The following is a 22,141-nucleotide window of genomic DNA, read 5'->3' as shown; positions in this document are numbered from 1 at the left end:
AAGAGCAACAGCTTTGCACACTCACTGAGAGCCACCAAGCCATGGTGCACCAGATCAGGCTCCTCACCGAGCAACTCAACCAAAACCTCCTGGCCCATTGCCCAGTCAGTCTACCGCTCTGACCCTCCCTGCTCCCTCTCCCAGTCCACCCTGGTGTGAGGCACATATCCCAGACCCAGAAACTTATGCAGGTGGCCTAAGGAGATACAAGTCCTTCTTACTCCAGTGTTCCCCTATATTCGCCTAGTGTCCCATTACTTATGCCACAGCAGAGGTCAAGGTAGCCTACATCATGGGGCTTCAAAGGGGAGACATCCTAGCCTGGGCCACCACTGTTTGGGATAGGCAGATAGCTCTGTGGTCGTTCATCTCCTCCTTCACTGCCGAACTGCGGAGAGTTTTCAACCATCCCATCCAAGGGAAGGAGGCTGCCAAACGCCTGCTCTCCCTCCATCAAGGACCCCGCAGTGTGGCAGACTACTCTCTGGAGATCTGCATCCTGGCTGCTGAGTCTGGGTAGAACAAGGAGGCTATCCAGGGTGCAATCTTGACGTCCAAGTGAAGGATGTCTTGCCATCAAGCTGGATAGCCACATGTGGGAATGGTGCAGGGAGAGAGCCAGCTGCTCCTATGCCTCCTTAGTGCCTCATACACCCCTCCACTCATCTGCCAACACTGCTCCTGAGCCTCAGCCCAGCTCCCGAGTTCCTAGGCCAGGCCTGGCTCACCTCGCTGCGCATGACCAAATATTCAAGGCAGGTATCTACTGTGGGACGCTGGGCCCTTAATGGCAACCTGCCCTCTCCGGCAAAAAGGGGAGGCTCATCAGTAAAGGGGGACTACTGGTAAGCCAGATATCAGTTCATCTGTCCCCCTACTCGACTTCAAATCCAAGCCAGCCTGTGTCACAACCAGCTAACTGTACCCCTGCTCGCTCTGGTCGACTCTGGTGCTGATGACAATTTCCTGAGCTGGCCGCTCAGGCGGGGGTCCCAGTCAAACAACTGGATTCCTCATCACAATAAGATTGTAGATTACTGGCCCGCATTACCCATTGCACAGCCCCGCTGCTCCTGGTCCTTTCCAGCAATCACTGCCAGCAGATCCAGCTTAATCTGATTTCCACCCCATGTACGCCGCTGGTGTTGGGGCACTCCTGGCTACAGAAGCGTAATCCCCAGATAGATTGGACAGCCAAGAAAATCACCAATTGAAGCTCCTTCAGCCCTTCCTCCCACTGAAGACCCCGATTCCCCATCGGCCTTATCCCATCCTGACCTTTCAGCCATGCCTGTGGAGTACCATGATCTTGGAGAGGCCTTCAGAAAGGGCTGGGCCCTCTCCTTGCCGCTTTATCAGCCTTATGATTGTGCTATCGACCTGCTCCCTGGGGCCACCCTACCATCTGGCTGGCTGTACAACCTGTCCTGCCTTGAGAAGGAGGCCAAAGAGAGATATATCAGTTTCTTACTGCTTAAGAAGACCCCCTTACTGCTCGGACCATACAAACTTTTTCCCTGCATTGACTACTGGGGTTTGAACAGTATCACTATTAAAAACATGTACTCCCTGTCCCTCCTTAATTCTGCCTTTGAACCCTTGCACATGCTCACCATTTTCACTAAGCTGGACCTGCAGAATCCATACCATCTGGTTAGGATCAAAGAGGGGGACAAATGAAAGACCACGTTCAACACCCCCCTGGGCCACTTTGAATTCTTTGTCATGCCATTCAGCCTCACCAACACCCCAGCGGTGTTCCAAGCCCAGGTCAATGACATACTCCATGGATTGCTTCCTCTTCATGTACCTTGACAACATCCTGATTTTCTCCAGAACTCCCACCAAGCATACCTGCCATTTTCGTCAAGTTCTACAGTGACTCCTAGAGAACTGCCTATTTGCTAAAGTTGAGAAATGTGAGATTCATGTCCCCACAGTCACCTTCCTGGGGTACATCAGCGAGAGAGGATGAATCAAGGTCAAGGAGAAGTCCCTGGCCATCATCAAGTGGCCCAGGCCAACCACCCTGGGTCCATATAAAGGAGGTGGAGGTGAGCCTAGTGAGGGGTACCACTTAGCTCCAGTGTTTCCTAGGGTTCACCAATGTTTACCGCCACTTTATCAGGGACTACATTCGGGTAGCGGCACCCTCTCTAGGCTCAGTGAGGCAGGACCCCTGAGGCAGAGGCTGCCTTCAACACGCTCAAGTTGTTGTTCACCTCTGCATCATGCTCATCCAACCTGATCCCTCGTGGCAATTCATTGTGGGGGTGGACGCCTCCAATTTGGGTGTGGGTGCAGTGATCTCCCAGTGTTTGGCTCAGAACTTCACCCATGCACCTTCTTTTCCCGTCACCTCTCTAGCAACTACGATGTGGGGAATTGTGAATTGCTTGCCATGAAGATAGCCCCTGAAGAATGGAGACACTGGCTTGAGGGGACTGAGCAACCTTTGTCATCTGGGCTGATCATAAAAACCTGGCTTATATCCATACAACCAAACTGCTCTTCAGATGTTTTAACTTCACTATTAGTTATTACATGGGCTCTAAGAATGCTAAACCTGATGCCCTCTCCTGCCAGTTCACCCCAGAAGAAGATGCCTCATGCCCCAACACCATCCTCCCTCCAGCCTACATGGTAGGGGTAATCACATGGGAGATGGTTCAGAGAGCCCAATGCACCCAACCTGGTCGCTTGTTCATCCCTGACTCAGTGCATTCCCAGGTCCTCCAGTGGGCTCACTGTTCCCAATTTGTTGCCACCCTGGCTCCAATTGGGCCTGTTGAAGTGACATTTTTGGTGGCGGACGATGGACGCCGACACCCAGGCCTTTGTCACTGCTTGCACCCTATGCACCCAAAATTAGGCCTCTCACCACTGGCTGGCCCAGTCTTCTGTGACCCCTGCCTGTTCCCAGCCACCCCTGGTCACACATTGCCTTGGATTTTGTCACCAGTCTACCCCCTCCCAAAGTAACGCTGTCATCCTGACCATAGTCAAGCAGTTTTCCAAGGCTGTACACTTCATGGCCCTTCCCAAGCTCCCCACTGCCTGTGAAACCGCCGAACTGATTGTCAGCTACGTCTGTCGGCTGGACGGCATCCCCCAGGACGTTGTCTCTGACCACAGCCCACAGTTCATTTCCCAGGTGTGCAAAAAATTCTGTAATGCTCTCGGGGCCTCAGTGAGTTTGATAATGCAAGAGCATTATCAATCCTTCCGTAGCTCCCCAGATCCCTTCACATCCACCCTACCTTTTATGTCTCCCACCTCAAGCCTGTTCATGTCAGCCCCCTGACGTTCTGCTGGTGTGCTCACTCTCGGCTCACTTCCTACTATACCCAGCCTCACCTTGCCTCCCTCTTGGCTCATGCTCAGCCTCTGTCTCCCTCCCCCGTGGTGCATCAGCTGAGCGTCTGACCCTGACCACCCTATTTCAACTCACCTTTCTCACACTCCCTCACATCCTTTAATAAAACCTGTTTAATCCTGAGCCTCTGTGTCTGTGTTCTTCATTTGGGTCCCCTCGTCCCTGTATTCTCCATAACAGAAAATATTTTCACATTGGTGTTTTCATGGTCTATGTATGGAAATGTGAATATCAGGATTAGCTTATGTCAGTAACAGCGTGAGTTCATTGGGTTTATCCACTCACCATGTTGGTTTATCTCAGATTGTTGCTACTAGAGTCAGCTACCTCGACAGGAAAGGTCTGCTCAGACACCACTTTCCCTACAACCCTCCCACCTTCATTTGAAGTGTGTTTTTCAACAGCCAAGTTGTAAACAGTGCCTCTGGGTTTGTCAGAATGGCTTAATAAATAAAATAAATTATTTTTATATTAGACACAATATAACTTAGCATCTGTGTGTGGGAAACATTGCTAGTAGTTTTGTATACTTACATTAATAAGTCCATGAATAAATGTTTTTTCTTATATTAATGTTGAAACAGTACAACAGTCTATAGGTTACACTATAAACAATTTTACCCATAACCTGGTTTAAACTGTAGACTAACTGTGGGAACTTGGGAACTTCTGTCTTACCTGATTGCCTTCAGTCTTACTGCTTGATCTGTCTAAAATAAACAATAAATACATGCAGTAAATAAGAAATACATATGGTTACAAATTAAGACCCACAGCCAGGGACCAGTAGCAGCAACACCTTCATTACTGGTAAATGAGGTTTAAATTCTGTCTTTTGTTAGTAGTTCATTATAATTATGTATTTCTTTTTCTTTCGTAGATAATACACCAACACTTCTACTGGTTCCCAAGCAAGTGGGGGATGAAGCATGTAAGTAAATAATTTTTCATTTTAATTTTACATCAAAAAGGGGTAAAGGTGCAACTGTGTTTAACATCCATTATATGTTCATTGCAGGACAGTGAAGAAACCCTCTCAGGTAGCTGTCCTTTGGAAGAAGTACCTGTAAGTGTTTACATATCTTAAATTGCATGTACTCATGTGACTGTAGTATTTCTCTGAGTAAGACTGCAAGAATATGTAGATAATATTACTAGGATAGCCTTCTTTCATCTCAGAAATATTTCTAAAATAAGAAACATATTGTCACTACATGATGCGGAAATACTAGTTCATGCATTCGTCACCTCTAGATTAGATTACTGTAATGCCTTACTGTCTGGATGTTCCAGTAGGAATATAAATAAGCTCCAGTTAGTCCAGAATGCAGCTGCTAGAGTCCTAACTAGAACTAGAAGGTACGACCATATCATATTATCAATACTGCATTGGCTCCCAGTAAAATCTCGCATTAACTATAAAATACTTTTATTAACCTATAAAGCACTAAATGGTCTCGCGCCACAATATCTAAGCAACCTTTTGGTTTTATATAATCCGCCACGCCTACTTAGATCAAAAGATGCAGGCTATTTGACGGTACCTCGAATAGTGAAGGCTATAGCAGGGGGAAGAGCTTTCGCTTATAGAGCCCCACAGTTATGGAACAGTCTTCCTATTAGTGTTCAGGACTCAGACACAGTCTCAGTGTTTAAGTCTAGGCTTAAAACGTATTTGTTTACTCAAGCCTACCCTGACTAGATTCTGTTCTACTACTTCGCAGTCATAATTATCTTTTTTCTCCCTCTCTCCTTTCGCCGAGCCCCACACGAATTTATGGAGATACTAGAGATCCAGATCCTTTCTGCCTCTGGATGGAGCTCAAATCTTCTCTAATTCCAGACTGCTGGGACTACGGCTGCTCCTAAGGCCATACAGACTTCATATAAATCCATAATGAACTTTTTCACACTATCTGTTGTTACCCAGATGAGGATGGGTTCCCTTCTGAGTCGGGTTCCTCTCAAGGTTTCTTCCTCTTAAAACATCTTAGGGAGTTTTTCCTTGCCACCGTCGCCACTCAGTGGCTTGCTCAGTTGGGATAAATTCGCACCTTTAATATCTGTATACCATGTTGATATTTCTGTAAAGCTGCTTTGAGACAATGTCTATTGTAAAAAGCGCTATACAAATAAAATTGAATTGAATTGAATAACAGTTTTGATTGCTGCTGCTGAGTCTGCACAGAAACGTGGTACAGAGCTGAGAAAAATATTAAACAGATTATTTCTTCCTTTAATTCTTGAGTAAACTTATTAATTTCTCTTCACAAAACGCACAGTATGACATCCATTCCCTATATAAAAGGAGTCTTCTGACAAAAATTTAATATATGGAACTTAAAAAGCAAAAATAATAATAATTTTAAAAAAAATCCTGCAAGAGATTGAAATGAATAACTTAATGGTAAAAATTTTTTAACTGAAGATAGAGTTGCGTCAGAGAGAACTTGTAAGATTTAAAAATGCTGCTACCAAACGGAAAGGGTATCATGAAAAGCTGATCTGTTTTTGTCCTTCCCTGACTGGGGAGGACCAAGAAAAGTGTTTCAGCATGGATATGGTGTATAAAGAGGCAGAGAAGTTTATTTGACAAGTCATCTGTGCTCCTGACTTCGATAGCAAACTGATCTTAGGCCTGAACCCTGAGGCCCACTACCAGGTGTTCGCTGGGTATCGCTAAATAAATGTAATATCCTGATTTAACATAGATATCCGGTTCTTGGTTTAATACCTGGGTATGACAGGAGCTGTTTGAAGCACAGTGGCAGTTCTAGGCCATTTTAAACAGGGGAGCAGGCTGGAAGCAGGTCCTCTGCCATTTTCTAGACAAGAGACTAAAATATATTTATATTAACCACATAAAATAATTAATTGAGATTGAGATAATTGAGCATTAAATAGATAAAACAGTTTTACCAGCCTATTAGGGCTACAGTATATCTGTATCAGTGACTTCCAAACCATACAGAATCATGTTAAGATAAAATTCACAGATTGTAATCTGTAGAACATGCCATACACTATGCCATAGACTTCATATGTCATTATTATTATTATTATTATTATTATTATTATTATTATTATTATTATTATTATTATTTAGACATTGATCTCTTCAGTTTAGGGGAATATTTGAACAAAAACTATTTGAAATGTGTTTGAATTGAAAGCTAAAATATTTTTGGCATCATAAGGATGAAACTCAAAGCCCCAAACATATCAGCTGTTGACATTATGGTGTATGAAATCATGTCCAACACTTATGCACCCACTTAAGTTTATTAAGTTTATTTTTTATCTCCCAGTTTGGTCTCCTGCCAATTCCCACACACCAGCCAGCTCTCCCCTATCATACAACAGCTACCATCTGGGAGGATGAAGGCTAACACGTGCTTCCTTTGAGACATGTGAAGCCAATCACACCTTTTCTAACTGCTGCTCATTCTGTTTTACAGGGCAGCTTATCTCCCTCTGAGAAAAGAGCTATCTACTCTCTTCCGCATATACAGCGCTCACAGACACCCACAATTGGCTAGTGTCACTGTGATTGATGAGGGAGAGAGAATATGCCCCAATCACCCAGAGAGCACATCCAATTTTAACTCCTTTGGCTACAGGCAGCTGGTAGCTGTGGCATCATTCGGATTGAAGTTCATGATCGCCCAACATTGTACAACTACATATGAGTATAATTTGAAATATATATATATATATATATATATATATATATATATATATATCTCCCTGTCTGAATGAATTGAGATGTTACATCTGACCCCACACCATGTTACAACCAACCCCACTCATGGGATCATTGTAATAGTTTGGTACTTTAATTTAATCGTAGATGTCCTTTGATATTAACATGAAAATGGTACTTGTTTATTATGGTAAAATAAAATAAAAATTGTTTATTGTGAGAAACTGTTTATTAATATTTACAAATATTACAATTGACCAGTGGCAGCTCATCCACAGGGGCAGGTGGAGCAGAGCCCCATCATTTATTATGGTCATTCAAAAAAAATGATCATTATATAGTCCTCACTCACAATTTCATACATTCTAAATTTTGTTGAAATACTAATGACCTCTTTTCAGTGATCAGCAATTTAAAATAGTGATGCTATTTGACAGATGTAAGCTGACGGTCCATTGATTTGCTCTCTTTCCAAGATTTGTTCAATCACTGTCCCATTTAGCTTCCACAGAGTTATTAATGCACATAGTGGTCAGAAATGAGAACTGCACCAAGCACTAATAGAGGTCCAGAGAGTATCCCTGCCCCAGGCTGTCCCTTTTCAGTGGAGGAGGAACAGGTGATAGAATAGTTAAATACAGTGTTGCCAGATTGGGCTTGGTTAAAAAATATTCAACGGATGCCAATATCTTGTTTTATAGCAAATAATGGGAATAAAATGTAATAATTTTTACAAAAAAAATAAACAAAAAAAAAACCTGTAAGTGACGACAGTGTGTCTATAACATACAGAAACATTTCTATTGTAAAATATATTGCAAAGACTGGGAGAGGGAAATGGGGACTATGGGGTAATGACCGCACATTCTAATTATGAAGGACACAAGTATTTCACATGCTGAGAAACACTGAGAAAAAGAATAAATTGTCTCCATTTTCCAGAGCATGTGAGTGAAGCGAATATTCCACTCTATGTGTGTGCTCTCCGCTCAATCGCTCAGGGCCCAAGCGAATGCTCCTCTCATGTACCGCTCACGGTCAAAAAAAACAATGTTTGCTCAAATCCCGCTCCGACATGAAATCTCTCTGTAGTATACGTGTTTCTGTTTGCAATAAATTGCTTGAATAAATGCCTCAATAACAGTAGTAGAGATAATAATTATGATATTTGTGGATGACATTCTGTTACAGGCTGTGCCTTTTATTAACTGTTAGTGTTTATTTCACAGTTTTTCAAACCAGCATATCATAAAGTATATTCTGGTTTGAGCAAGCCATGCTGAGCCGTCTGAGCCAGCGGAGCGTAATCTTAAGAAAGGCGCTCCCTGCTCCGCTCCTGCTCGCATGCTCTGCCATTTTCCATGTCCCATTTTTTTGGGACTAGCTTCAGGTCTTTTCTGTGTGTTTTATAGTAGGCATGGAAACCTGTCAACCCTGGTTAATGATATTAACTCAAACATGGGTAAACAAAGGCACGCCTAAAACTGCTTAAAACAAGTCTGCTGGCAGACTTTCCAGGCGACTGTATGTTATCAAATCTCAATTGTACATTATGGGGTTGATCTTAAAATTCACTAGAGAGTGGCCTACACCAGTGGTTTTCAAGTGGGGCCACCAGTGGGCGCCCGGGGGCCTCAGCAATTTTGTCGCCTCCCTCCCACTAGTATGTTTTCTCTTTCTCACTCTCAGACAAACACACACACACAATCAATTCTTAATGTAATGTAATGTAAAGATGTAAGATGTAATTATTAATAAAAAAGGGGGATATCTTTAGAAGTCTTTATTTTAATGTGTTTTAAAGACATCTTGCAAAAGGGGGACCTCGGTCAAATGTTAATGCCATTTGGGGGGCCTTGCCCTGGAAAAGTTTGGGAACCCCTGGCCTATACTATAGGCTTTATAGCATAATTCAATTGTGATAGCATTTAAACTTTATTTTGTTATTGTTACACTGAAATCTATAATTACAAGCTGCTGTTGTTTGATTTAATATTAGGCTATATATGATCTGATAATAACGTGAAATAGCAATGTTTTGTAATGAGAAATAGACAGAGAGACACGTGTTACAACTGACCCCACTCTCCCCTGTGTGTTACTGCACAACTGATCGCTCCTGTAGGAAATCAGACGCCTGAATCACTCAGTACACAGTAATACTATAGAGGATAAATATAGCTCTCTCTCTCTCTCTCTCTCTCTCTCTCTCTCTCTCTCTCTGTCTCTCTGTCTCTCTCTCTCTCTGCCCCTCTCTCTCTCTGCCCCTCTCTCTCTCTGTCTCTGTCTCTCTCTCTCTCTCTCTCTCTCTCTCTCTCTCTCTCTCTCTCTGCCTGTTTATCTGTCTGTCTGTTCCTCACAAACATATAGGGTCAGAAGCCCTTCCACTATTCACAAAGCATGTGGGGGTAAAAACGCTCAGGCAGACACTAGCCAGTGGTTGAATATAGATTTCACAGGTAGTTAAACGAGGTAACCACAGAAAACCTTAGGATTTGATTAAAGATGACAGTTACTTACTCGAGTAAAGTGGCCAATGCCACCTTCTTCGGTTTCCACCGACTGTTACTGAGGTGGAGAGGCAGCATTTACAAACTGCTCTACCGTGAATTTCTCGTTTTTGTTCTTCTTTACTCCATCTTTAGCTTCATCTACAGGTAATATACTGCATCTACCTGATCTCCTCCAAGACCATAAAACATCATTTTAACAGTGTGTTTAATATTTTCAATCTTTTTCCTCCATTGTCATTGTTCTTAAACATTAGGCTCTTTTACATGTCATTACTTTCAACAGCTTTAATGCTGGAATTTGTTTAATTGTTGTAAGTAACAGTATTTACAGGAAATATCTTTTTTTTTTTTAACATGGAAATACTTCAATAGCTAAATGTCTAACAATTAATTATTATTTTGCTCTCCCAGCTAATGAATGAATGAATGAATGACCCCCAGATACATGCATACATATGCATGTCTATTGTAAAAAAATGATTAGATGTAACATCATTAATCTTAATAGTACATCTCTCTCACCTTTAGATGGGTGCTTACAGATCCTCAGAAGCGTTTCTTTGAAAAATTGTCCATATACTGTGATCGATATGCTGAACAGATCCCTGTCACATTTGTGCTTGGTAAGTTTTTACTCTTTTACTCCCAAGCTGTAATCTCTGCTTGTGCTGTCTAGACATGCTGAATGAATTTCATGAAGCTTTGGAGCAATTAGATAAACAGAACAGATATGTCTGTACAGTTTTACTAAACCTGATTAGTAACTCATATTCTTATGAAAAATGATGCTGAGAGTGTGTGGAACGACCAGACATGGCATGTAACCATGCATGCATAAAAGTAAGAACATTGTTTACAGATTTCAGCAGTTTATCAATGTTAAATGGTTGTCTTTTATTTGTACGTGATATATTTTCTCTATAAGAAGTAGACAACCCTTTTTTTAGCATATCACTGGCATCCCTATATATATATAATAATTACTCTCCTCATGACAGTGTACCATCACGCTTTTCATCACACCCCTAGTTGGTGCATTTGGTCTGTTGACTGCTTTTGGGTGCATGTTGAATATGATTATTTACTGAATGTTATTTTGATCACTGACTGATTATATTCACTGTTCATTGCCTGAGAATTAGTAAACAGACTAATTGCATTTCTGCTGAGAACTAATTGAAGTAACAGGTTTTAATTCAACATTTATAGTTATGTTTATTGTTGTTGAACACCTGCATAAAAAGTTAGTTCCTTTTGTCACTTACATTATTGCAGCTACAGTATCTCACAAAAGTGAGTACACCCCTCACATTTTTGTAAATATTTGATTATATCTTTTCATGTGACAACACTGAAGAAATGACACTTTGCTACAATGTAAAGTAGTGAGTGTACAGCTTGTGTAACAGTGTAAATGTGCTGTCCCCTCAAAATAACTCAACACACAGCCATTAATGTCTAAACCGCTGGCAACAAAAGTGAGAACACCCCTAAGTGAAAATGTCTAAATTGGGCCCAATTAGCCATTTTCCCTCCCCGGTGTCATGTGACGTGTTAGTGTTACAAGGTCTCAGGTGTGAATGGGGAGCAGGTGTGTTAAATTTGGTGTCATCGCTCTCACACTCCCTCATACTGGTCACTGGAAGTTCAACATGGCACCTCATGACAAAGAACTCTCTGAGGATCTGAAAAAAGAATTGTTGCTCTACATAAAGATGGCCTAGGCTATAAGAAGATTGCCAAGACCCTGACACTGAGCTGCAGCACGGTGGCCAAGACCATACAGCGGTTTAACAGGACAGGTTCCACTCAGAACAGGCCTCGCCATGGTCGACCAAAGAAGTTGAGTGCACGTGCTCAGCGTCATATCCAGAGGTTGTCTTCGGGAAATAGACGTATGAGTCCTGCCAGCATTGCTGCAGAGGGTGAAGGGGTGGGGGGTCAGCCTGTCAGTGCTCAGACCATACGCCACACACTGCATCAAATTGGTCTGCATGGCTGTCATCCCAGAAGGAAGCCTCTTCTAAAGATGATGCACAAGAAAGCCCGCAAACAGTTTGCTGAAGACAAGCAGACTAAGGACATGGATTACTGGAACCATGTCCTGTGGTCTGATGAGACCAAGATAAACTTATTTGTTCAGATGGTGTCAAGCGTGTGTGGCGGCAACCAGGTGAGGAGTACAAAGACAAGTGTGTCTTGCCTACAGTCAAGCATGGTGGTGGGAGTGTCATGGTCTGGGGCTGCATGAGTGCTGCCGGCACTGGGGAGCTACAGTTCATTGAGGGAACCATGAATGCCAACATGTACTGTGACATACTGAAGCAGAGCATGATCCCCTCCCTTCGGAGACTGGGCCACAGGGCAGTATTCCAGCATGATAACGACCCCAAACACACCTCCAAAATGACCACTGCCTTGCTAAAGAAGCTGAGGGTGAAGGTGATGGACTGGCCAAGCATGTCTCCAGACCTAAACCCTATTGAGGATCTGTGGGGCATCCTCAAACGGAAGGTGAAGGTGCATAAGGTCTCTAGAGACTCCTTCCACAATTGTTAAATAAACATCTCCTTACAAAAAATGCATCATCATTTAAATGATTATATACACAGCAAAAAAAGAAACGTCCTCCTCACATTCAACTTTTATTTACAGCAAATTTCTTAACATGTGTAAATATTTGTATTAACATAAAAAGAGTCAACAACTGAGACATAAACTGAACAGGTTTCACAGACGTTTGATGAGCAGAAATGTAATAATGAGTCCCTGAACAAAGGGGGTGGTGGGGGGTCCAATATTAAAAGTAACAGTCAGTATCTGGTGGCCACCAGCTGCTTTAAGTACTACAGTACAGCTCATCCTCATGGACTGCACCAGATTTGTCAGTTAAGATGTGTTAAGAGTGTGAGATGTTCCTCCACTCTTCCACCAAGGCATTTGCAAGTTCTCGATCACGCCTGGAGGGACACACGGTTACATGTAATTTCCCACTGCAGGGACGATCAGCTGTCCTTCCTGTCTCCCTGTAGCACTGTCTCAGGCGTCTTACATTACAGACATTGCAGTTTATTGCTCTGGACACATCTGCAGTCCTCATACCTCCCTGCAGCAGGTCTATAGCATGTTCACACAGGTGAGCAGGAACCCTAGACATCTTTCTTTTGGTGTTTTTCAGAGTCAGTAGAAAGTCTCTTTAGTGTCCTAAGTTATTGTAACTGTGACCTTAATTGCCTCCCGCCTGTAAACTATTAGTGTCTTAAGAACTGTTTATGGTTCATTGAACAAGCATGAAAACCATTTAAACCCTTTCCAATAAAGATCTGTGAAGCTTATTTGGATTTTATAAAATGATCTTTAAAATATAGTCTCCTTAAAAAGGTATGTTTCTTTTTTTTTGTGCTGAGTATACATTTTCTTTGTTAAATAGCACCACACTTTTAAAATTTGTTGTCCATGTCAGAGCTGCTGTTACAGAAAATTCATCAACACTTTCTGACCAATCAGAATTAGAGAATTCTACAGCTTTTTTTTTTATCATTATTTAAGTTGTAGGCTTGATCACAATAAAGTTCCTTTACCTACCTATAGTTCCTTTAGCATGATATTGTATCACCAGCACAGTATTTCATAATCAGCCTTGATATGAGTAAACATATAACGTATAGCATCACTCAGAGATCATGAGCATTTCTTTTCTGCAGGTTTCTACGTAACGCTGGTGGTGAACCGTTGGTGGAATCAGTTTCAGAACCTGCCGTGGCCTGACCGGCTCATGTTCCTCATCTCGAGCTATGTTCAGGGTCAGGACGAACAGGGACGGCTGTTGAGGCGCACACTAATGCGCTACGTCAACCTCACCTCACTGCTTATCTTCCGCTCAGTGAGCACTGCCGTGTACAAGCGTTTCCCTACCATTGACCACGTGGTGGATGCAGGTAAGCAAAAACACACCTTTTACAGCTTTATCATATTACCAATGCTTTGTAGAACGAGGAGCAACTGGGGCAGGGGCAAGAGCAAAAGTCCGGTACCTTCCATGAAACAACATAGCAGCATAGCTACAGCTCGTCAAGTGCAACTTATTGGACTTTTGGACTATTGTGCATTTTTACTGGATTACATTTTAACAGATGTGGGGGTTTTTTCCTGATGGAAATGCACAGGCTTTTCCATAATCGATTATTTCATTATTTATTATTATTCTTATTATGAGCTGCACAATGAAAGTTAAACTGATAATCACAGTTATATCACAGCACTGTTGAATTCTTCATTCTGACTGATTTTGATTCATTTTCTTTTGCAGCACAGCTCTGATAGTAGTGTTGGCTATAAAGCTAATCATAGGTATATATTAATGCACTTGTTATCATTTCTGTGTGAACAATTTACAAAGGGACTTGTATGGTGAAGTCTCCACATGAACAGATGTAATAGTAGTTGTAAATCAGAATCGCTGACATGGTCAAGCTTTCTGTGAGGAGATGTTTGTTTAGAATTTTTAGGAGTTTTCTGGTGAGGGAACGACTGTTTACAGGTGTGATACAATGAACATATCGTTCATGAATACGCTAACCATCCAGAAACACCTGCGCACCTGCTCATTCAGGCAATTATCTAATCAGCCAAATAATCAATTTCAAAGAAAGTGGGCAAGAGAAGATTCTTCAGCTGTCCAGTTTTGGTGTGTCTGTGCCCACTTTAGACTCAGATCTCTGTTCTTGGCAGACAGGTGTGGAAACCGATGTGGTCTTCTGCTGTTGTAGCCCATCCAATTCAAATTTCAGTGTTTTATGTGTTATGAGATGCTTTTCTGCTTACCATGGTTGTAAAGGGTGATTATTTGAGTTACCGTAGCTTTCCTGGCAGCTCTAACCAGTCTGGCCGTTCTCCGATGATCTCTCTCATCAACAAGGCATTTCTACCCACAGAACTGCTGCTCATTGGATGTTTCTTGTTTTGTTTTTTTTGCACAATTCTGTATAAACTCTATAGATTGTTGTGTATGAAATTCCCAGGAGATCAACAGTTTTTGAAATGCCCAAATGAAACCGTCCAATATCAACAACCATGCTATCACCAAAGTCACTGAGATCACTTTTTTTCCCATTCTGACGTGAACATTAACTGAAGCTCTTGATCTGTATCTGCATGATTCTATGCATTGTGAAATGGCTGATTGGATAACTGCATAAATGTGCAGATGTACAGGAGTTCCTAATAAAGTGGCAGGTGAGTGTTAAAAAATAATTGATTATTGTGGAACAAAGCATTTAATCAGTTAATGGCATCTGTATCACAACAACTTGTTGATCATGATTTCTATAACTGTTTTTTACAGCTTCTCTTTCTATATTTTTATGACCAGAAGTACTTTTGATTAATATTTATTTAATTAACAATTCATCACAAGTATTCAATATTCATTCAAATATTTGAATTAAATAATCCTCTTCTGATTCTTGGCTGCTATCAAGGCTCCTTGATATCTACTTTGTTTGCTTTGCCAATGTGGCCCTCAGATTGTACATTTGGGGTCTTTTTGTAACAATATTTTGGGGAAAGGGAAAAAAAGAAAGCACTGTGTAGTTAAAATAAAACAGAACTGAATATTTAAAACTGCTCTGGCATCCAATCAAATGATACTAAGTGCTGCGGAGCAAATAATAAAACCACATCCACTTGATCACTACTGCTGATGTGGTTGATTAGGAGGTCAGGGCTTTTGGCTTAGTCTCTGTCTGATACTTTTCTCAGGCTTCATGACAATAGAGGAGAGGAAGATCTTTGAGAACCTCAAATCACCGCACCTCAAATACTGGATCCCTGTGGTGTGGTTCACCAATCTGGCCTCCAAGGCAAGGAAAGAAGGTCGAATACAAGACAGCATGGATCTTCAGATCATTCTTACTGTAAGCCTGCGCTACCTTTCTTTAATGTCTTAAAGTCTAATAAAGTCTTAAAGTCTAACTCTGATCATGGTGCTGGTGCGATATCAGGTTCTGTTTTAGTATCAGGAAAAACCTGTATGTCTTCCATCCCTGACTTAAGACAAACAAGTGCCCTTGAGACACTACAAACAGAGTCACGAGTCATCAGATATGCATCTGTCCAGTCTGGTCATCGGGGAAGAATTTTAACATGATACTGCTGCATTATGTGTAGCGGTTTTACATCAGGTCATTCTTAAAACCTCGACTTTGACATCTTCTAAGGTAATTGGGCAATAGGGAAATTAATAAACAAAGTAGTTTATGCAAAAAGTTTGGATTTAGATTGCAGGACTGACCCACTGGCATTGTAATAATCATATTGCATCAGTGCAAAGAGTAGATTTGTCACCCTAACAGGTTGTGTAAGTCAAAATGTTGGATACATTCCCAGAGCATGACCAGTCTGGAAAGCTAGAATGATACCAGGATATTTGTCATAACTGTGTGCATGGCTAAACCATAAGCCTGGGTTTCCTCTACAGGCTAATCTCTAAGAATGAGCTCAGTCACAAATGTAGTCAGGTTACTGCGAAGCGGAAACTTTTGTGGAATTTGTGGAGCCTTAGCTGAACAGGGATCTAAAGATAGAAGATGACTAACAGACTGCTTGTGGGGTTAAAATCAGCGTTAGACTTTGACATTAGCCTGCAATATGAGTAGCCACCAGGACTTTTCTGTTTGTGTGTTCCTTCAGGAGATGAACAAATTCAGGACCTGGTGCTCTACTTTGTTTGGATACGACTGGGTTGGGATCCCCTTGGTTTACACACAGGTGAGGGTTTTTCCACATAACCAATTCCTGACTTTTCCATCTGTTGTAAATACTCTGTATAGCTCAGCCAGCCAGAGACAACACACTCTGTCCTTGTGAAGCAATAAACTTTCAACACTCTGTGAAGCCGAGCTGGATCAAACCAGACTGACTGTATCATTTGTCCTGGTGGCCACATGAGACTTTACCCTTTCCTGAGGACAGAGAAGCATTGCTAATTGCATAGTAAACATCCATACATTTACTTAATTTGCTGAATTGTTCCAGACAGAAGCATAATGAAGTCATGGACAGTAAGAGTAATGACAAACTGTGGATTCTTCTTTTCTCTCTTATTAGGTTGTAACGTTGGCCGTCTACACATTCTTCTCAGCCTGCATTATCGGCCGACAATTTCTTGACCCTGCTCAGGGTTATCCAGGACACGACCTTGACCTTTACGTGCCCATCTTCACATTGCTGCAGTTCATCTTCTATTCTGGATGGCTTAAGGTCTGGCAGACACACCACATTTCTAGAATTTTTAAAAAATACATTTTGGAACAGATAAAATCACAGTACCAATTATGCCAAATGAAACCAAAAAATGAACTCCCCAAAGGAAAAAAAAATAATAGCATCCACCAATACCAGCACCTTATTGTACAATTTCATATAGTCACACAGACATTTGCATACTATACTTGTCATCCTGGAACGTTGGACATGAAGTACAAAAAAGTCTGACTAATAACAGATGATCTGGTTTTAATTACATTCATAAAGATGCACAACCAGTAGATGCTGTTCAATAAGATGATGAATGTTAATGTGGGAAAATTTAATCGGACAAGCAGTTGCTATCTTAGCAGTATAGTATTTAGGCGTGTCCTTGCATTATAGAAGTAATTGTCTCATATAATAATAATAATAATAATAATAATAATAATAATAATAATAATTCCTTAGATTTATATAGTGCTTTTCTAGACAGTCATGCCACTTTACATTGTATGTGTGTGTGTGTGTGTGTGTGTGTGTGTGTGTGTTCAGGGGGTTCTCCTCAAACACCACCAGTGGGTAGCATCCACCTGGATGATGCGATGGCAGCCATAGTGCGCCAGAACACCCACCACACACCACCATCTCTACTATTGGTAGAGAGGAGAGAGTGATGTAGCCAATTCAGGGATGGAGATTATAAAGGGGCTATGATAGAAAAGGGCCAATGGGGGAATTTCACCAGGACACCGGGGTTATACCCCTACTCTTTTTATGAGAAAGTGTCCTGGGATTTTTAATGACCCCAGAGAGTCAGGACCTGGGTTTAACATCTCATCCGAAAGACTGAAGTAGGAAGTGTTGGTGTCATGAATATGCTTCACCAATCATCTAAGAGGCTTCTTCAGTTCTACTAAATGCTAAATATTAAATATTCAAGATATTTTCACTTGCTAAGATGTCATTTTTTGCAGTGTATGACATACAGAGGTGTAAACTGGTATGAAACCACTGGGGTAAACAAGCCAAAGACAATGTTGTATGTAGGCGATAGATGGTGCTGCAGACTACTCTGTCTGTTTTTTCTTTCTTCTTAGCATATTATTCTTGCCGTTATGAGTTGTGTGCTGAAATGTCCTGTGTTCCTCATTGCAAGTATGAAATGAGCTAAATGAAATGAAAACGAAAGTCTAATTAGTCTTGATAATTTTAAGCATTAATTTCTAGAAAGAAGCCAAATTATCTGCCAGTAGAATAATAAGATCTTATTATATATTAATAATATATAATAAGATAATATATAACAAGATCTTGCAAGATCTTATTATATATTAAGATGTATATAATATATAATAAGATCTTGCAAAATCTTATTATAATAAGATCTCTGGATTTGTTGCAGTGTAGGCACTTACCACCCCAAGCATGACCTCAAGGACTGAAAACATTCACAGGCATATTGCTTTGTAACCAGAATTAGATTTTGTGTTGATTGAAGGAGCATTACCTGTGAAAACATACCCATCTATTTCCTCCACATGCTGCTTCAATTACTGAAAATGAGGAGACAGTAAACAGAGCTCGAACATCATCCATCCAGACATACTGGACAGACTCACATATAAAATAATCTAATAATACACTCAATAAATATATCTGCCTAAAAGTGGTTTATGGAAGCTCTCTGGACAGAAATTAGTCGGGTATGTCATTTCTTCATTACTCCTAATACTTAGTTAAGCCTTCCCTACCCTTAATAACACCACCGATACTGTCAGGTAAGAATTTCACCAGTTTCTTGAGATCTTGTTAGATTTTGCCCACTTTCCCATTGAGTGTGTTTCCAATTTCTGCTGGAGTTTGTGGTGTTTCACCTGCTATTAAATAATTCCAAATAAAGTTTTCTATGGAATTGGGATCTGTAGGCCAACTTTGGCCCTTTTCACTATAAAAGTCATCATCCTGGAACATGGGAGTGAAAATGTTTTGTTTGGCGATGAAGCACAAACCACAACTTCGATGTCTGACCAGCAAATTACAATCAGATTTTAAATTATATTCGTCCAGGTGCACAGTCTATTGATGTTGTACAATAAGGTGCTGCTATGTTTTGTTCAGTGAGCTTAAAAAAAAACAATTATGTAAGCCTGGCACATAAAAACAGTACAGTGCACTAATGAAAGTGTGTATCTTTTTATTTTTTTATTTTACATATCAGGTAGCAGAACAGCTCATAAACCCATTTGGGGAGGATGATGATGATTTCGAGGTCAACTGGTGCATTGATAGGAACCTCCAGGTTTGTCACATGGATGCATGGTAGTGCGTTAATTTACTGATATACATTATACTGATATGCCACGGTGGTATTGTCTTACGAGTGTAAGCATTAGGTTATGTTACAAGGACTTGACTTCAAGGTACTATTCAGCTACTGACATGCCAGATCCTAAGCTTTGGTTCAGCTGAAATTTATACAAACGTATAAAAGGTATAAAAACTGTTCTTGTTTTGAAAATGTAAGGTAATGACAATAGTTGTAATGCTGGTAGGTGTCACTGATGGCAGTGGATGAGATGCATATGAACATTCCCCACATGACTAAAGATATTTATTGGAATGACAGTGATGTACGGCCACCGTATACCCGTGCTGCCGCGGACTACTGCATCCCATCATTCTTGGGCTCCACTACTGATATGAGGTGAGCAGGAATCTCCCAAACACCCACAGATACACTATATGGCCAAAAGTATGTGGACACCTGAACCTGTTCCAGGCCCAAACCTGTTCCAGCATCACAATGTCCCTGTGTAAAAAGCGAGCTCCTAAAACATTTGTTAAGGTTGGAGTGGAAAAAAGTGAGTGTCCTGCACAGAGCCCTGACCTCAACCCCACTGAACACATTTGGGATGAACTGGAACATCGACTGCACCCCAGACCTCCTCACCCAACATCAGTGCCTGACCTCACTAATACTGTTGTAGCTGAATGATCACAAATCCCCACAGTCACACTCCAAAATCTAGTGGAAAGCCTTCCCAGAAGAATGGAGGTTATAATAACAGCAAAGGGGGCCAAATTCTGGACTAGTATGTTCAGCAAGCACCTATAGGTGTGGTTGGGAGTCCCAAATGTTTGGTCATATAGTGTTGCTGCATGAACTGTCAAGTAGACAAAGTGTCTGTCAGAATTTTGTTATATCATATCATAAACAGGATTTTTTTTGCAGTCTCTCTGAAATATTACAGAGCGAGGACAACAATACCAACAACCCACGGGTGCAGGCCACAGTTCTGGGCCGCATGCGTCGCTTGCTGAGCGTCCAGGAGCCCATGGATCTGCACATGCGGCCAGCTTTCAAACGCCACAGCAGTGACATCTCCAGCTTCTTACGGTTTAATCCAGACCACCATTTTCACGCCAGAGTGGAGGAAAACATGCAGACTAACTCCAAGCAACATTTTAACACACACTTTTACCCTCTTTCCACTGTCAATGAGGTGAACAGCACCTCACCTTCTCCTGAAACCTCGATAAACACCCTTTGTCCCAACAATATACCTTCAGTAGTGATTAGTGAACCCCATCTAGGAGACTTCAGTGACAGTGGCAGTGTTGTACAGGAGCACACAGAACGTACACTATCTGAGGAGTCTTCATTAAAGTCAGCTGAGGTCCAGGAACATTGTGACCAGCATCTTGGAGAAGAAGTGAACAGAGCAGAAGGCATTACAAACACAGAATACAGGAGGTTTGGCCGCTTTTCTCCAGCTAGTAAGATGAAAAGGAATCAACTGTCATTTCAGCTGTCGAGACAGAACTCGGTGAGCTCCACAAACAGCTTTCCGAGCCCCAAAGACGTCCTGAGCAGGAAAGATCACTCTACAGATCAAACTCTACAGTTTGATTCCACACATCCACAACAAACATCTGAAACTGTAGACTCAAGCAGCCAAGAGAAAGAACCAAGATGGCCGAAAGCTGCTCTTTGAGAATTCAACCTGGAATGTTTGATCTAAACTCAGGTGACCCCAGCACTGGTCGTAACTCTGATCCAATTTTCGATGTCCTTGGAGTCAGACACTTTTAGATGATATACAGAAGTCAGTTATCTTTACAGAAGTCTTGACCTGCAAAGTGTGAAGAGAATATGTGTGTGAGAGAGGATTAAACAACATTAAAAAGACTGACATGATTTATATATATTATTTGTTGATAACTTTAATATTGAAGGGTTAAATGCATTTTTGGCAAAAATCAAATGCACTGAAATGAGCTTTCCAGTCATGTCCGGATGTTCTGCTTTTAAAGTTTATATAATAAAAAAAATCATCATAGTAAATATATCTTGAATACAGGCTAATTTAACTAATAATTCTCTTTTGTAGGTTATTTCTAAACAAACAGGCGATTAAGACTATTTCGAGATTTTCTGTTTCTAGCATGAAATGTTCTTATTCTATTTGCTAATTGTTTAAAATTAGCAAAAATGATCAATGAGCCAATAGGATGAAGCTGTTTCAAGCTTGAAATTACTAAATGTGTAGAAATAGGTTTAATAATCTTAGAATTTGGTTTATCGTTATAATAGGAAATACTAGATAAATCAGACTATATTAATATATTTTCACTTGCCAAGATGTCATTTTTTGCAGTGTATTTTAGAGTAGAGGATACAAGTGTAATTTTTCCAGTACATAACTTGTAGTCAATGCTAATTAGTTTGGGTGTTGGTTGTGTTGACATTAGGGATGTCACCAGAACCGATACTTCGGTAAAAAGTCGGTACCAACATTCTTAAAACGTGACGGTACTTGTTTTTCTGCAGTAGCGTTAGTACCGTTTGTAACGAAAGTTCCGGAAGTACAGCGGTTGCGATTCTTCCGGACCTGATGGGGGCAGCAAATATGCGCAAGTGTTTTAGTCGGTCCACAAGTGGTGAAGAAGAAGAAGAAGAACGCCTACAAGTGCATGGGAAAAACTACAGAAGTTTAGCTTAGCTTAACAAGTTTAGTTCCACCCCCACTCATTGAGAGGAAAAGAGAGGAAAGCTAGTATCTGTTTCCGGTGTGCAACCGATGCGATCGTTCATTTCAAACAAAGCGAGGAAACACCTGGAATTTGGTGAAGCACCTGAAAGACGGTCCTATATTATATTTGTTTGAGGCAGCTGCATTGTTGCCGTGAAACCAGATAACGTTATGCTCCATGTAATGTAACGATAGCCAGTTATTTGTTAACGATGCAAACACATTGCAGTGTTATAAACTACCTCCTAATGGACCACCATGCATCGCC

The 22,141-nt window shown here is 41.2% G+C and overlaps 1 protein-coding gene across 1 annotated transcript; it reads left to right on the top strand.

Moving 5' to 3' along the window:
• The first annotated feature begins 8,703 nt into the window (after window positions 1-8,703).
• LOC128623125 (bestrophin-3-like) lies at window positions 8,704-21,474 on the top strand. The gene is made up of 9 exons (XM_053650013.1): window positions 8,704-9,736; window positions 10,121-10,215; window positions 13,297-13,530; window positions 15,353-15,507; window positions 16,283-16,360; window positions 16,700-16,852; window positions 19,059-19,139; window positions 19,393-19,544; window positions 20,073-21,474. The coding sequence occupies exons 1-9, from the start codon at window positions 9,585-9,587 to the stop codon at window positions 20,833-20,835; spliced, it is 1,863 nt and encodes a 620-aa protein (XP_053505988.1). The 5' UTR covers window positions 8,704-9,584; the 3' UTR covers window positions 20,836-21,474.
• The last annotated feature ends 667 nt before the right edge of the window (window positions 21,475-22,141 follow it).

This window comes from Ictalurus furcatus, chromosome 19 (genome assembly GCF_023375685.1).
Source record: "Ictalurus furcatus strain D&B chromosome 19, Billie_1.0, whole genome shotgun sequence".
Lineage (NCBI taxonomy): Eukaryota > Metazoa > Chordata > Actinopteri > Siluriformes > Ictaluridae > Ictalurus > Ictalurus furcatus.
Note: the sequence above shows the minus strand (reverse complement) of the source record. Positions and strands in the feature narration are given on the sequence as shown.